The 16,235-nt window shown below is 49.0% G+C and overlaps 1 protein-coding gene across 2 annotated transcripts in view; it reads right to left on the reverse strand.

The window, feature by feature from the left end:
• Nucleotides 1-16,235, reverse strand: part of CLTCL1 (clathrin heavy chain like 1) — a 330,795-nt gene that overhangs the window by 37,874 nt on the left and 276,686 nt on the right. For both annotated transcript variants that reach the window (XM_078667862.1, XM_078667861.1), the window contains exon 31: nt 6,706-6,781. In XM_078667862.1, coding sequence (XP_078523988.1) covers nt 6,706-6,781 — 76 coding nt within the window. The remainder of the gene's footprint in view (nt 1-6,705; nt 6,782-16,235) is intronic.

Consider the following 16,235-nt stretch of genomic DNA (forward strand, 5'->3'; position numbering starts at 1 on the left):
ATCTTTCTGGAGTCACTATGCTGTGCATAGACTTTGTAGCGGTTTGTCCTTATTGTGGTGGCTGGGTGGACGATGAGCACTGGTTACTGAAAATGTGTTGTAAGACCTTCTGTCCCACTTGCGCTTCTTTGTTCATTTGGATATCCACACAGTAGTGCTTAGTGAACGTGTGCACTGAAGACCATGTTGCAGCTTGGCAAATGTATTGGTTTGGTGTATTGGCTAGAAACGCAATTGTATCTCCTTTCTTCCTTGTTGAGTGAGCATCAGCTGCTCCTTGTATCTGTTGCCCAGCTTGTTTGTGGCATAGTTGAATGGTTTGTGCAATCCATCGTGCAATGGTATCCTTGGTAACAGGTCGTCCAATGAAACTGCTTGCGAAGGAAACAGAGTTGCTTTGTCTTGCTGCACTCCTTTGTTCTTTCTATGTAGTGCATCACTGCCCTTCTGGCGTCCAGTGTGTGCAGCGCTCTCTCTATGCTTGTGGTAGGTTTTTGGAAAAAACTAGGTATTTGGATAGTTTGGTTGATGTGGAACCGAGACATCACCTTGGGCATGAAGTGTGGGTCTGTTCTCATCACAATCCTATCACTGTGTATCTGCAGGTAGGGCTCTTGAAGTGTTAGCACCTGCAACTCACTTATTCTCCGTAGTGTTGCGATAGCTACTAAGAAGGCAGCCTTTAGTGTGAGCACGTGCAGTGTAACTTTGTGCATGGGCTCGAATGGTGCCTTCATCAATTGGGTCAGCACTACGTTGAGGTTCCATGCTGGTGCTGGCATTCTGTTTGGAGGTGCGATCCTTTTCGGCCCTTCTAGAAATCTCTTTACGACTTGGGAGGTGAAGAAGCTTTTCCCCGTTTCTCCTCTAGTGTAAGCCACAATCGCCTCTAAGTGTACCCTTAGGGACGTGTAGCTTAGTTTGTTTTGCAGTAGATGTGTTAAGTATTTTAGCATAGTTGACTCCCTTGTGATTTTTCTTTGCAATTTTTCCCTAATGCACCATTCTGAGAATCTCTACCACTTTGCTACGTAGCATTTTCTTGTGGTAGGCCTTCTTGCCTCACTGAGCACTGCCATTGTGCTCTCCGGTAGCTTCAGGTGTGCAAACTCTAGGTCTTCAGGAGCCATGCCACCGGGCTGAGGCCCTCTGGCTCCGGGAGTAGCACCCTTCCGTTCTGCATTGTTAACAGGTCCCTTCTCCTTGGGAATGTGTGTGCTGGTGCCTGCGCCATCCCCACAATTTGCGAGTACCATAACTGTCTGGCCCACTGAGGTGCGATTAGTATCAGTGACATGTTGCTGATCCTGCATTTGCTGAGTACCGTGTATCAGTGGGATCGGGGGGAAAAGCGTATGCAAATGTCTTTGACCAACTTATCCATAGCGCATTCCCTTGTGACCGATGGTCTGGTTGTCTGGATGCGAAGTGTTGGCATTTTGGTGTGTTGCAAATATGTCTATTTGCGGTGTACCCCACTTCCGAAATACCTTCTGTAATTCCTGTTGGTTGATCTCCCATTAGTGTGATGCCGACGCTTGCCTGCTGAGTCTGTCTGGCTCCACATTGCCCTTCCCTGGGAGATGTATTGCTAGTAGGTCTATCCTTAGAGGGATGGCCCATGTCCATATCACCTGTGCTAGCCTCAATAGCGCTACTGACCGAGTTCCTCCCTGCTTGTTGATGTAGAACATGGTTGTGGTGTTGTCTGTTTGGATCAACACCCATCTGCTTCTGAAAAGCTTTCAGGGCTAGGAACACTGTTTTTAGTTCCAGGTAAATGATGTGCTTGACCGCATCCTTTTGCGACCACAGCCCTCTCACCTTGACGCTTGTGCATGTGCGCGCCCCACCCCAGCTGGGAGGCGTCCGTTGTGATGGTCACCGTTGGAGTTGGTTGTGTGAATGGTTTCCCCTGTGATATGTTTTGTTTGTTCCACCACGCTATTTCCTGATGCACTGCGTACGTGACAACCACTAGATATTCGCAACTCCCGGTTGCCTGTGACCATTGCAGCTGTATCCATTCTTGGAATGGTCTCATGTGTAGTCCCATTAGCTAGCTCACCGTCCCCACTGTCAGAACTTGCCCCTTGCGGTAATGACGTGTTTCCTTCAGTATCGGCAACGTTCTCTTCTTGCTGGGGAACACTTTGGCATGTATAGTGTCAATCTCTGCCCCTAAGAATATCTTGATTTGCTCTGGTTCTGTTGACTATTTCTCCCAATGAATCGAGAAGCCCAGCTCTGTCAGTGTTAGTATGACCTGCTGGATGTGTAGTTTGCATTGATCATACGAACTTGCCTTTACGAGCCAGTCGTCGAGATAGGGGTATATGTGTATCCATTGCCTTCGTAGGTGTGCTGCGACCTCTGCTAGGCTTTTTGGAAACATCCTTGGTGCGGATTTCAGGCCGAATGCCAGTACTGTGAACTGGTAGTGGCTTTGGTTGATCACAAACCTTAGTAGGCGCTTGTGTTTGATGGGGATGTGCAAGTATGCGTCCTTTAAATCTATGGTGGCCATAAAGTCTCCTTACTGTATTTGTGGTATTACCTCTTGTGGGGAGGTCATCTTGAATCTTTGAGTCCTTATGAATTTGTTCAGGAACCTCAGATCTAGATAGGTCTTAGTGTTCCGTTTACCTTTGGCACCAGGAAGTAGGTTGAGTAAACTCCCCTGTTCCTTTGGTCTTGCAGTACCACTTCTATTGCCTCCTGGCTGAGCAATTATTGCGCCTCTAGCTGCAAAAGCGAGAGCTCCTTTGCGGAGTGTGCCTTTCTTCTTGATTTTCTGTTTGGAGGTTCTCTTTCTAACTCTATTCAGTATCCGTATTGTATGATGTTTAGTATCCATTTGTCCGATGTGACCTTCCTCCATTCCTGGATGAAGTCTCTTATTCTTCCCCCTACCCGGGTTCGAGGTACTGTTTGTTGTTGAACGATTGTCTGCATTTTTCCTTTTTGTTTTTCTGCCCACCCCGAGGTGTTGCTAGGGTGGGGGCCTGTTGCATGGTGGAGTCACTTGGTTGAGGGCTGTTGTCCTCGTCCGTTTCCACGCCCTCGAAAGGACTGTCCCCGGGGCTGGTTCTGCCAGTTTTGCCTCTGCTGACCCGGTTGCTGCTGGCCTTGGTTGTTCCCTTGGTAGCCTTGCTGGAACGTTTGGTGCGATGTGGTCGGCGCGTTGCCTCCACTTCTACCCCCTGGCCTCCTTGTGGGTGTGCCTCTTCTCATCCCTCTGAACTACAGCTCTCCCATGGACCTTGCTGTTTTCGTTGTCCTTCTTGAGCTGCATCAACTTGTCATCCACTGGTGTGCCGAACAGTTGCTCTCCATTAAAGGGTGTATTTAAGATGATACTTTGTACCTCTGGGCTTGAATCCTGAAATTCTTAGCCATGCGTGTCTTCTCTCAGTCACTCCTATCATCATTAGCCTGCTCAATGTTTCTGCAGCATCCAGTGCTCATTTTAGGCAATCGTTCGCCAAGTTCTTTCCTTCCTCTACCAGGTGAACAGCTCTTTGTTGGTACTGATCTGGTAGATGCATCAGGTATGTGTGCCTGTTGAGCAGGGTGTTGGAATTCGCAATGCGCCAATGTGTTGCCGCATTTCTCTCCACCTTTCTCCCTGTGAAATCCATCGTCCTACTCTCCTTGTCTGGAGGTGGTCTGGCATTTGTGGGAACATTAGTCCTCTTCCTAGCCGTTGCTGTGATTATGGAGTCGGCTGGCACACACCCCTGGATGTATGCAGGGTCCTGTGAAGAATGTTTGTACTTCTTTTCGGTTCTGGGTGTCACAGCTTTGCATACTGCTGGCTCCCCAAAGGATTCTCTTCCCTGGTCCAGCATACTAGGGAGCATGGGCAGGAATTGGCTCCTAGTCTGTTGAGGCAGTAAAGTTTCCAGGAGGAAACATGCCTTGGGCTTCTCCTCCTCCATTTTCACTCCATAAGTCTGTGCAGCCTTCTCTACGACCATGTTGTAGATCCATATGTCGTCCGGCGGCGAAGTCCTCGAAGGGTAAGTGTCTACGCCCTCTCCCTTCTTTCCTCGGTGCCGAGGTGTCCTTCTCGAGGGCAACCTTCGACGTATTTGAGGGTTTTTGCCGATTGGGAGTCCTTTTTGAAGGATCCGCTCGGTTAACTGTCCCTGAAGGCTGTTGCTTTCGTTGAATGTTTCGGCGGCAGAGCTCCCTTCGAGGACTTAGCTTCACTTCTATGAGTGTCGCTCTGGGCTTCTGCTTCACCTTTCAGTGTCGCTTGGTTGTTAAGGGGTCGACGACCCCCTTACCTCCTTCGATGTCTCTTATGGACCTCGACTACCATACAGTCCTCCAGTCCTTTGGCGATGTTATCCTCTTCCCCACTGGAGAGGCCCAAGTCTCGTAGCGATGGAGGTGGCCCCTGCCCCTGCATGTTGTGGTTCGCCCTTCTCTGCCTCTCCCTTATTCTGAGGTTCTTGGGTGTAAACGCCAAGCAAGCGTTGCAGTCTTCGCTTCTGTGGTCGAGCGGCAGGGAGAGGTTGCAGACTGGATGCTGATCCTTCTGGGCGTACTTGTGGTGGCAATTGGTGAAAAACTTGAACAGTATTTTGTCTATACCTGCGCTCAGGGAGCCCTCTGCGAGCACATTCTCAGTCGAACGTTGATGTTTTGTTCGTTAAACTTCTCCCTCGTCGCTCCGATTACCTGACCTATGTGATTCTTCATCGAATATCTTCGATTTCGCTTGAATTCCTCTTTCAAAACTCAAACTCTTCGGCAACGATCCAGACCCAACGGCGATCAAAGGTGTGAGCCGCGGGAAGCGCGCCAACGTCATGAAGGACACCAAATGGTGGGATATCAACGCCCACCTGGGCCACGAAAAAAAAAAAAAAAAAGAGTACAATTTTGGACCCAACCACTAGGTGGCAGAATAATGCACAGCATAGTGAATCCAGAAAGATTCACTCTGCAAAACCACGGTTAAGCTCGAATATTGGAGTCAGAGACACCAAACTCAGATGGGCTGATGGGACAGCAAAAAGCTCTACTTGCGGTGATGGACATAGTCATGTGCACGAGAACTTCAAACAACTGAAACCGGGCCGCGTCTGACAGCCGAAACAGGGACGCGTCTGACAGCCGAAACAGGGACGCGTCTGACAGCCGAAACAGGGACGCGTCTGACAGCCGAAACAGGGACGCGTCTGACAGCCGAAACAGGGACGCGTCTGACAGCCGAAACAGGGACGCGTCCGACAGCCGAAACAGGGACGCGTCCGACAGCCGAAACAGGGACGCGTCCGACAGCCGAAACAGGGACGCGTCCGACAGCCGAAACAGGGACGCGTCCGACAGCCGAAACAGGGACGCGTCCGACAGCCGAAACAGGGACGCGTCCGACAGCCGAAGCAGGGACGCTCCCGATAACCGAAGCAGCAGGGACGCTCCCGATAACCGAAGCAGCAGGGACGCTCCCGACAACCGAAGCAGCAGGGACGCTCCCGACAACCGAAGCAGCAGGGACGCTCCCGACAACTGAAGCAGCAGGGACGCTCCCGACAACTGAAGCAGCAGGGACGCTCCCGACAACTGAAGCAGCAGGGACGCTCCCGACAACTGAAGCAGCAGGGACGCTCCCGACAACTGAAGCAGCAGGGACGCTCCCGACAACTGAAGCAGCAGGGACGCTCCCGACAACTGAAGCAGCAGGGACGCTCCCGACAACTGAAGCAGCAGGGACGCTCCCGACAACTGAAGCAGCAGGGACGCTCCCGACAACTGAAGCAGCAGGGACGCTCCCGACAACTGAAGCAGCAGGGACGCTCCCGACAACTGAAGCAGCAGGGACGCTCCCGACAACTGAAGCAGCAGGGGCGCTCCCGACAACTGAAGCAGCAGGGGCGCTCCCGACAACTGAAGCAGCAGGGGCGCTCCCGACAACTGAAGAAGCAGGGGCGCTCCCGACAACTGAAGAAGCAGGGGCGCTCCCGACAACTGAAGAAGCAGGGGCGCTCCCGACAACTGAAGCAGCAGGGACGCTCCCGACAACTGAAGCAGCAGGGACGCTCCCGACAACTGAAGCAGCAGGGACGCTCCCGACAACTGAAGCAGCAGGGACGCTCCCGACAACTGAAGCAGCAGGGACGCTCCCAACAACTGAAGCAGCAGGGACGCTCCCGACAACTGAAGCAGCAGGGACGCTCCCGACAACTGAAGCAGCAGGGACGCTCCCGACAACTGAAGCAGCAGGGACGCTCCCGACAACTGAAGCAGGGAGCCATGGGTAAGCCACAAAGCAGGTGGCAACAGAACGCAAGCTGACCTGTTACACCACATTTCTATGAATCGTGATCGCTCATCGCATATCAGTCAATTTTATAAACAATAACAGCATGCATAGTTTACTAAAGCACCACTATAGTGTAAAGAATATTTGATCTGTAGTAAGGGCCCACATACCATGGAGGCTTTTATCACAATGTATCCGATGCATGGTCTGGCAAGATCGACAAGTACTTGCAAGGGCTTAACCTTTAAGATTTCCAGAAGTGCAGTCTGGAACCAATGCAGCTGCCTCAAAGACTACAATGAAGCTACCCATGTAGCACCTATGGTGTCTGGGGGTTACCAGTTTAAGCCCCCTCTGAACCCTCTTACAGTATACACTCTACATGGCTAAACAGAGATAAAAGTTGGACACTCTGGTCAGGTACTTACCAAAGACTATGGGCGTGGGCTCTGCTACCTGCTCCTCCTCTTTCCTTAGACTTTCAGCAGCGTCAAGTTTGTCCACCTGTTTTGGAATAGTCAAAGGGTTCAAATCAGCAAAAGAGGGCAACGAGGAAAGCAGGTGGATACTAAAGTGCCAGACAGAACATGCCACTCCAAACAAACCATTCATCCTGGATGGAGCATGACATGCAAATTATATAAGTCAGGCACATAGTCTACCACTTAGGTGCATAACTCAGATGTATAAGTTACTTACCTTTGGTAACACTTTCTGGTAGAGACTCTTTCTAACCACAGATTCCTCACCATGGTGCATTCCTTAGGTGCCAGAGTGGTCTGGGAAATCTTAAGCAGTACCCCTGCGTGACGGTATGTGGCGTCTTTCAGCTCTACGCCTGTGTCATTTTTTTGAGGCATTTTATATAGCGCCAACTAGACCCGAAGGTATCGGAGCACTATACATGAGCACCAGTAACCTTACAGATGGACACATTCATTTTTTGTTAGGTACGGGGAGAATAAGTGATATGCAGAGAATCACAGAATGTTGAGCGTCCCTGCCGAGACTCTAACCGAGTTCCCTGTTCCGAGGTCGACCGCCCTTGCCGTTAGGCCACATTCTCGCCCCATCTGAATCGGAAGTGACGTTACAGTGACTATAAAGGTGTCACCCAGAGCGCTGACATCAGTTTCTTTACTCTGAGTGGTGAGGATCAGTGAGGAATCTGCAGTGAGTCTCTACCAGAAAAAGCATTACCGAAGTTAAATAACTTGCTCTTCTGCTAGAGACTTATAACAGCAGATTATTCACCTTATAATGGATACATAAGCAATACCTTAAAGAGGGTGGGTCTTCGAACTGGCTTAAACCAAAACGTCCTGGCGGACCGAAAAGGAGAAATGCCCAACACAAAGGCGCAAGCAGTAGTGCTTTGTGAATGGATGGATGGATGGATGGATGGATGTCCACGTGGCAGCTTGGTAATATGTCCAGGACAGGTACTCCGAGTGCTGATGCAGTAGTGGCTGCTTTGGCCCTGGTGGAGTGAGCTTGTAAGCCTTCAGCTTGGCCAGTGCATAGCAGATTTTATACAGAATAGTATCCATCTGGAGATTGTTAGTTTCTACACAGCCTTTTCCATCTTCACTCCGGTGAACCCAATGAAGAGCTGATGGTCTACCCGATGATGAATGACAGCGCTCTTTTCGGGTCTAAAGGATGGAGTCTCTTCTCCTCCTCCTCCTTGGACGGAAAGCAGGCAGAGTGATGCTCTGGCGATTATGAAAGGCATTATCCCCTTCGGAAACAAAGAGGCACACGTCCGAAGGACCAATTTGTCAAGGTAGAAGTTGGCGTATGGGGGGTGGACTGACAAAGCCTGAAGCTCAATGACCATCCTGGCTGATGTTATGGCCTCCAGGAACACTGTTTTTATAGTCACAAAGGACACCTATGTAGGGGCTCAAAGGGACACCACGTGAGAAAAGTAAGGATCAAATTAAGAACCCAATTGGGCATCACAACGGAGTAAGTGAGAACAAATGATGGAAACCTTTCAAAAACCAAGTCACTATGGGCGACAAACAGGGAGCCGCAAGAAGTGGCTGACAAGTGACTTTTAAAAAGGGTCAGTGCAAAGCCTTGCCGGGCTAAAGAAAGAACAAACAAAACCTCCAAAAGAGGTGCAAGAAGGGGATTCACAGGGCGTGTGGAACAAAAAGCCACAAACCGGTCCCAACAGCAGGCATAGACAGTTTTAGAGGAAGGACACCACGCTGCCAAGATGACATCCCAAACTTCAGGATGGAGATCGAAAACCCTCCACTGTCGCTGTTCAATTTCTATGCAAGAAGGCGGAGCGTGCGCAGATTCTGGTGTAGTTCCCTGCCCTGTTGCTGTGACAGGAGATCCTCCTGAATACTGATTCTCAAGCTCTCAAGGAGGTCTGGATACCATTCTCGCTGTGTCCAATTCAGAGCCACAAGAAGGACTAGGGGCCTGTCTGGCCTGATGGTCTTATTAACTCTGGGTATGAGTAGAGTCTGCGGAAAGGCAGGACTGCTGAGTTCCACGTGAGGCGGAGCGAGTCTCAAAGCGACAGCTGCTTTGGAAACTCCAGTGGGTAGAAATGCTGAAATTGCACATTCTCTGTGGTGTCGAACAGACTGAGACAAGGTTCCACACTCTTGAAGAAACCTTGCGCGCCCTAAGGATTTAGACGTCATTCGTGATCTGCAAGGCACCAATGGGGGAGTTCGTCCACTCTGGTGTTCACAGATGCCATCAAGTGTTGTACGACCCAGAAAATGCCCTGGCGTTCCAGCCATGTTCAGAGGTGCACAGGGTTCTGACACAGAGTCCACAACCCCACCCAGCCCAGTTTGTTGCAGTACTACATGGCGGCGGTGTTGTCCGCAAACACTCTAAACAGCCTTCCTTAATGGAAGGAAGGCTTTCAATGCCAGGTGAACAGCTCTCATCTCCAACAAGTTGATATGGAGCTAAGTTTCAGCTAGAGATCCGAATTCTCTCATCTCCACCTCTTCCAGATGGTGCCCCACCCCAGGAGTGATGCATCTGTCACTACTGTGAACTATGGGTGGGGAAAGGGGAGGGACCTGCCACTTACCCCCATCACAGTTTGTAAGCCACCACTGCAGATTTTTCACAGTTTCCTCCGATATTACACATCCGTAGTAGGGGCTAAAGGAACGCCGTTGTGGTCAGGTCGAGAGTAAAAGGTCAAGGTATCTGGCAGTAACCATGCTCTCGTGAAAGCGCTCGAGCGCCGCATCAGCCTTGTCACCAAATAGGGAGGAGCCATCGAAGGGCATGTTAACCAGTGATGACTGGACACCCCCCTAGAGCCCTGTGGAAAGGTAACCAGGCATGGTAAAGCAGCACCACTGAAGAAGCCAAGACTCTAACCACGGAGTCAGTTGTTTCCAGTTCGCACCTGATTATGAACTTCACTTCATCCACCAAAGTTTGGTTGAGGATAGTCAGGTCTTCCTCGGGCAGCATGGGAAGCAGCTGTGCAACCGAACCCCACAATGCATGGGAATATTAGCCCAAGAGGAATGCGGGGTTGACCATACGCAGGGCAAGGCCGGTGAAAGAATAGATGTACTTCCCAAAGTTGTCCAGGCTCTTGGATTCCCTATCCGGGGGTGTGGAGGGCATGTGATTGGTTTGACCTTTGTTGTGGAGGTCTGCAGCACCAGGCTCTGGCAGGAGGGGTCCTGGTAGAGGAAGGCTGGGTCTCCCCGGGCGGAACGGTGCAAATGGGCAATCATTAGGTGCACAGGAGCCACTGTGCAAGGTTTTCCCCAGGCCCCAAGGAGGTTGGTGAGGGCTATATTAAAGGGGAGCATTGGCTCCGACAAGCCCACCACAAAATTAAGCACATCTGTCAAGACATTGGTCTTTACCTCGACGACTGCCCTGCACATCACGGTGGCAAAAGATGTGCTTTCCTCCGTAACCTGGCCTGGAAGGCAAATCATGTCAGAATCTGGTGAGGTATCCAGGTCACTGGCTTCACCCAGTTCCTCATATCAGTTGTCCTCATTAAGGTCCTCATTAGGGAACCATACACCACCTCCTCATCTCCTATTTCAGAAAGGTAGGGCCTGTCAATGGGTTGAAAGTCCATGGGGTGGTAAGGCGTAGATGGTGCAAGCATCGACGTTGAGCGGCACAGGGGCAACACTGGGTTGACATCAGGTTTGATAATAGGCTAGTCGGCGAGCTGCGTCAAGGGTGGCCCTGGATGCGACATAGCCACAGCGGATTGGGGCACCCGTGGCGGCATCAGTCTGGATCCAGGAGTGGTTCCAGAGGACCAGGGTGGTGAGGAGAGCGAACCTGAGACAGTCACCCAGCAGGGGCACCCTTCGGTTCCGTAGGGCCCAAAGATGGCACAAAAATGGCATTGTAAAATTCTTTGAGTGGGGTGAGTGGCCCTCTGGGACCAGGATACTTGGGATCGTGTGTAGACGGCCTCTACGCCGGCCCCGCAGGTGGAGTGTGGGAGCAGGCCCAGGGAGCATGATGTCAAGAAGATGTAGCCAAAGAAAGCTTCGACTTCTTGTGCTTTTTTGACTTACCTAACTTTCACAAGGATGTCTTGGAGCAGGAAGATAGTTTGCAAAATAGACCAGACATCTTATACAGACTGGGAGCAGCACTGAGTTTTCTTTTGCCACTCAGTCAGGAGCTTCAGCGCCTGCTCACAAATCACCATTGGGTAAGTCAGCTTGCACTTGACACAGGCCTTGGGGTCATGTCCCAATCTCAGGCACCAGAGACAAACTAAGTGGAGAACGGATATATACAACTGCCTGTGGAAATCCCAGCTAGGCTTGAAACCTGAAGGTTTTGCAGTGGACAGGATGTCCTAGAACACTGGGAGCAAACCTCGAAAATGTCAACAAAAAGTTGAGAAAAGTTGGTAAAAAAAAAGACCAAGGTAGCTCTCCAGATTGGTACTGTTGGCGTGGAACAAAAGGACCTGATGTCAGCAGACCAGGGAGTCGCCTAAATAGGCCTCTCTTCCAACACAGGTACTGATGAGCCAAAAGATATCACCTAACAGCGTGCAGAGGTACTGCTCAAGATCATGACACCTTGGGAATCTGCGGTTAGAAGTCTATCAGAAAGCAGAATTATACACTAACCCGGAAATGGCATAATTGCTAGCCCTCAACAAAGCATAACAACTTAAGCAGGAGCATGCATACACAACCAGTAATATTTTTCTGCAGCCAAGCACACAATAATCCAACTATGTAAGTACTAATATGCTGCCGGGTGCAGTACACAACAGTCTTCTGGACTAGGGATCAGCGGTGGGGGCAAAAATACCTCCTGGCATTAGCAGAAAGTAAGGGGGATCTTGGGGCACAGGGTGAAGATTCGACACTAGTCAAAGAGAGGGGAGAGGGGTTACTACTTATGCCCTAAGCCATGAGAGCTGACACTAGGCAAGAGTACCCACCCACCCCCTTCCCAAAAATGGAACAAGGATATCTGTAGACTACATAATTCTGTAAGATCTGTGACACAAACAAACCTTCCCTTCTGTACTGGTTAAGCAGGTCTACATAACACAGTAGTCATTCACATGTATGCAGTGTTAAAGCTTATGTAAAGACAATACTGGATTCACAATGCTGCCTTAATACCAGACTGCAGATTGACGTGAAGGGTAAGGTGTGGATCTTCAAACATTGTACGATGTTTGGAACCCCAGCGTACAGAATTGTGCCTAACTCTGAAGGAACCACTAACTGAACTTCTGCAGTGTAAAATACGCCACAGCTATGGAAGTGACGTGCCAATAGTTTTCATACTGCAAACCTGCACAGGACCATTCCTACAGACCCTGTGACTCAGACCTGTAACAGGCAGCCAATGGTATATGTGAAAGGCTTGTAGAGCCCACCAATTTAGTGCACCAAAGCAAACAAATAAGAGGGACACAATGTGGGACAGCCCCGTTTCCTTATTCAAGCACCACACGATGTATGTGCCCTATATCATTATACTGAGCCTTTACCAGGGCTGTGAACCCTCCACATATGGCCATTACCATTCTACTGTGCTAAGCTACGTAAGTCACTATTCGTTTCTCTGCACTGATACCACATTAGCACCCTTCATCGCATTCTCCCATGCTTACATGCACTTACATCGCATTTACCTCCCACTTCTAGTGTTGAATATTTTTATTCAATTAACAATACTATATACACAACAAAAACAGTGCAGTAGCGGGTTATGTATCATCTCGACATTAGTATGAAAGTCAATTAAAAAAGGTGGGGGCGGGGGGATCAATCAAAAAACAAGATGCTCAGACCAACATCAGGTAGACATTCACTTCAGTTTCGCAGAAGGATTACTGTGAGGAGGGGATCTGTCCATAACTCTTAAGGGGACCCACTGGTAGAGGAGAGAGTAGGGGAGTTTGGGCCAGGGCTTGCCTGTTCATCTAGCTCAGTCACATTCCCGGATAACACAGAGGGATCAGCATAGTCAGCCGCTGGTGCGTCAGTCTGAGTCGTCACCCAGGTCCGTGGCCTAATTTCCCAACTTGTCCAAGATGTGTCCCCCCCACCCCCAAATCTCAAGATCACACTCTGCATTGTTATCCATGCAGACCTTCAGAAACCTACATTCTTCTGCGGATTCAAATTCCAGGAAGTCTGAAGGGTCTGGCTATGCATTGTCTCGCCAGCACCCCCTTACCCTTCCATTAGGCACTCGACATTTCAATATGCCACTCACCACTTCAGAATGCCTTTTCCATTGTTATTTCCCATTACCTTGCATAGCAGCCCACCCGTGCCCTTCCCCATTCTGACTTTCAATTTGTTATTTCTAAACCTTTCATAATCTTAAATCTATCGATCATTAATCGCAAACTGCCAATTTGTATTACTGAATTGTTAATAAACACAATAAACAGTTGAGCCTGCACCAATGCCATGACTGCCTGAACTAATAATACAAATACAGCACACAGACTGACTTACTGATGCAACAGTATAAAACACAAACCTGAAGGAGAATTTCTGCTTATTGTGTGAAAATATGAATATTGAAAGACAAAACCAACTTCTGCAATGCCATGACCAACGTATCCAAATGTACGAAAGACAACTGCCTCCAACTCAACTCAGATTAAACTGAAGTACTTCTCTTCGGGAAGAACACCTCCGCATGGGACCACAACTGGTGGCCTGCAGAACTCGGACCCACACCCCCGACCATGCATGCAACCTCTGCACCATCCTAGACAACCAACCAACCATGAAACGATAAGTTAACACAATTGCCTCCTCCTGCTTACACACACTTCCCATGCTCTGCAGAATCTTCAGATTGATCCTAACCAACACCAGAAAGACCGTCACTCAGGCCCTCGTCACCAACCGCCTCAACTACGGCAACGCCCTCTACGCTGGCATCTCCACCCAGCTCCTCAGAAGGCTCCAGACCATACAGAATGCTGCAGCCAGACTCATTCTGGCCCTCCCCAAATGAACCTAGATCACCCCTCACTTAAGAGGCCTTCTCTGGCTCCCCATACAGAAGAGATGCCGGTTAAAGTTCCTCACGCAGACCTACAAAGCCCTCCAAGACCTAGGACCTGCCTACCTCAACCATCGACTAAACTTCCACCAACCCGCTAGACTTCTGCGATCCTCTTCACTTGCCCACGCACACCCCCCACATCCGTCGCAGCAGTGGCTGCTCCTCTTGCATCATGGCCAAGACCTGGGCCGAACGTTCACTCCAGCACCGTACAGCTCCCTTGCTGGTAGACTTCAGAAAGAGACTCAAGACCTGGCTCTTGGATGGAGACACAGCACCCAGATACCCCTAGGGGTGACCATGCTGCGCTCTACAAATGCACATTGATTGAGAAGTCCTCCATAACCAAACAAAGGCAACCAGAAGATACAAGGCTGCACAACGTGTGGGCATTCAGACTCCATATTCACTCAGTGTGTGATGCATGGAATGCAGAGCTCACAAACACTCACTTCTTCTACATCACTCAACTGGCATGCAACAATTACACACCACAGCTCTTTGTCCAAACTTTAAGGCCTCACACACAAAAGTCTAACCCTGCACCATTTATTTTTGCCCTCACAGATACAATCCTGGCTTCGCACCATCTGCCGACTAACTCATCCCACTAAATCTTCTTGAAAAAACTGCTGTCTCTTGGTATCAACCATCTCCTGTTGTCACATGGTCCAATACACCTGGAGACTAGCAACAGAAATAAAGACGTCAAGAGCATAACCCCCAGTCTCAACACAAATTCTATTTCAAACACTCAATCAATGCTATGAGCTGAGCCAACTCATGTTCATCCAACTTCAAACATTATCAACACACGTCACCTCTCTAACCCCTGACATTCACTGGCTACAAACAGCGACAACATCTCAATATATGTGCCTCTGACTCTGCTGCACTGTTGTCCTCAATTTCGGATACCATAAGATTTAAAGATTAATTAAAAACGGTCTGCCTGGAGGTTCTATAGGTTATCTGGTCACTCATGATGGCAAATCACATCAGGAACAACATGGTTAATCTAAGGACAGATATGCACTAGATAGCGTACCTATATTGAAAGGAGTTGAACCCTCACAACGCACCCATCTCTTCATTAAACATAGATGAGCCTAAGCAAACAGATTTAATTGCATTTTCTCTATCTCAATTAGTGAACACCACCCTACCCAGACTGTGGCCTTGAATGTCCACATTGTGGTTGGCATTCTTCACGTGACCTGGTCCTTTGTCAAACAATTGGTTGTTTCATGTCTGGTTTCCACTGCAAAACAACTTATAAGATGTACTTGGTAAGCTAAATTCTTGAACTGGTTCTAGATGCAAAGAGACAACCAGAACAATAGCTTGATGCCCAGAGCAGACAGACCTTCTAATTAAGTAAACAAATGTCACTTTGTTCTGCACTTGATGCAAATAGTTATTTTCATCATTATCCCCATTAGGAAATGGATGTAATGTCCACTTTATTGGGAGCAATGTCCCAGCGGATTGAACATGTTCACTAGAATATTTTGGACTCCTGCCAGGTGACAGAATCCCAGAAGAAATCAAATAGACTTCAGCATCTCCCCCTTTCAAAGTGGTTTCTGTGAAGCTCAAGGAGACGCGTTAGTGGGCTCATTTTCCACAGCAACAGGTGCCCTCGGGAAGCTAGGAAGATATTCCCTAACATCTGGCCTCATGATCATCCTTTTCTCCCAAAGAGCACAGACTAGGCTATGGGCATGATTCTATAGGAGAAGACAAAGGGAGACAGACACGTGCACAGCAGTGGTGAAGAGCAGCACTTTATTCAGGGTGCTGTGATTACTGCCAACAATAAATCTTGCCTCTCACTGAACATCTGCAGACATGTTTATTAGCACCTACGCCTTAAAACGACTAAATCACAAACCCAAATAAATACACAGATTATCTGAAGTATCTCACACTGAAGTTGCCACCAATGTCAATTCAACTACAAAATACCGCATTCAGTGCATCTGTGGTCAAATGTTTTGATACAAAATATTATTTTTCTCACACAAACATATGACATTGCGAAAGAGGGGAGGGTGCACCCTGTTTGCCATACCAGCACACACTTCCGAAGAGCAGACCATAGCTCCAAAAGTGACTATTTCATATTAATGACCATACATTTATACATGTAGGTCCATCTCCAACAACCAAACTACAGCTAAGTCCCCAGCAGGCGTCTGTTCTTACTCTTCTGAGAAAATCCCTTCTGGCAGCAATGGGAATGCCTACACTTTACCACTAATTCTGTAAACCTCCTGTTTGACTGAACATTTGGGCAAGGGCTGTGATTGCTAGCCAGAAATGGAATTTCAATGAGGTGCCCTAAACTTTGGCGGTAATTAATACCTTTAACACAGCTGCTCGTCTGCTTTGGAGGCTAGATTCGAACAAC

This window comes from Lissotriton helveticus, chromosome 11, assembly GCF_964261635.1.
Source record: "Lissotriton helveticus chromosome 11, aLisHel1.1, whole genome shotgun sequence".
NCBI classification, from domain to species: Eukaryota; Metazoa; Chordata; class Amphibia; order Caudata; family Salamandridae; genus Lissotriton; species Lissotriton helveticus.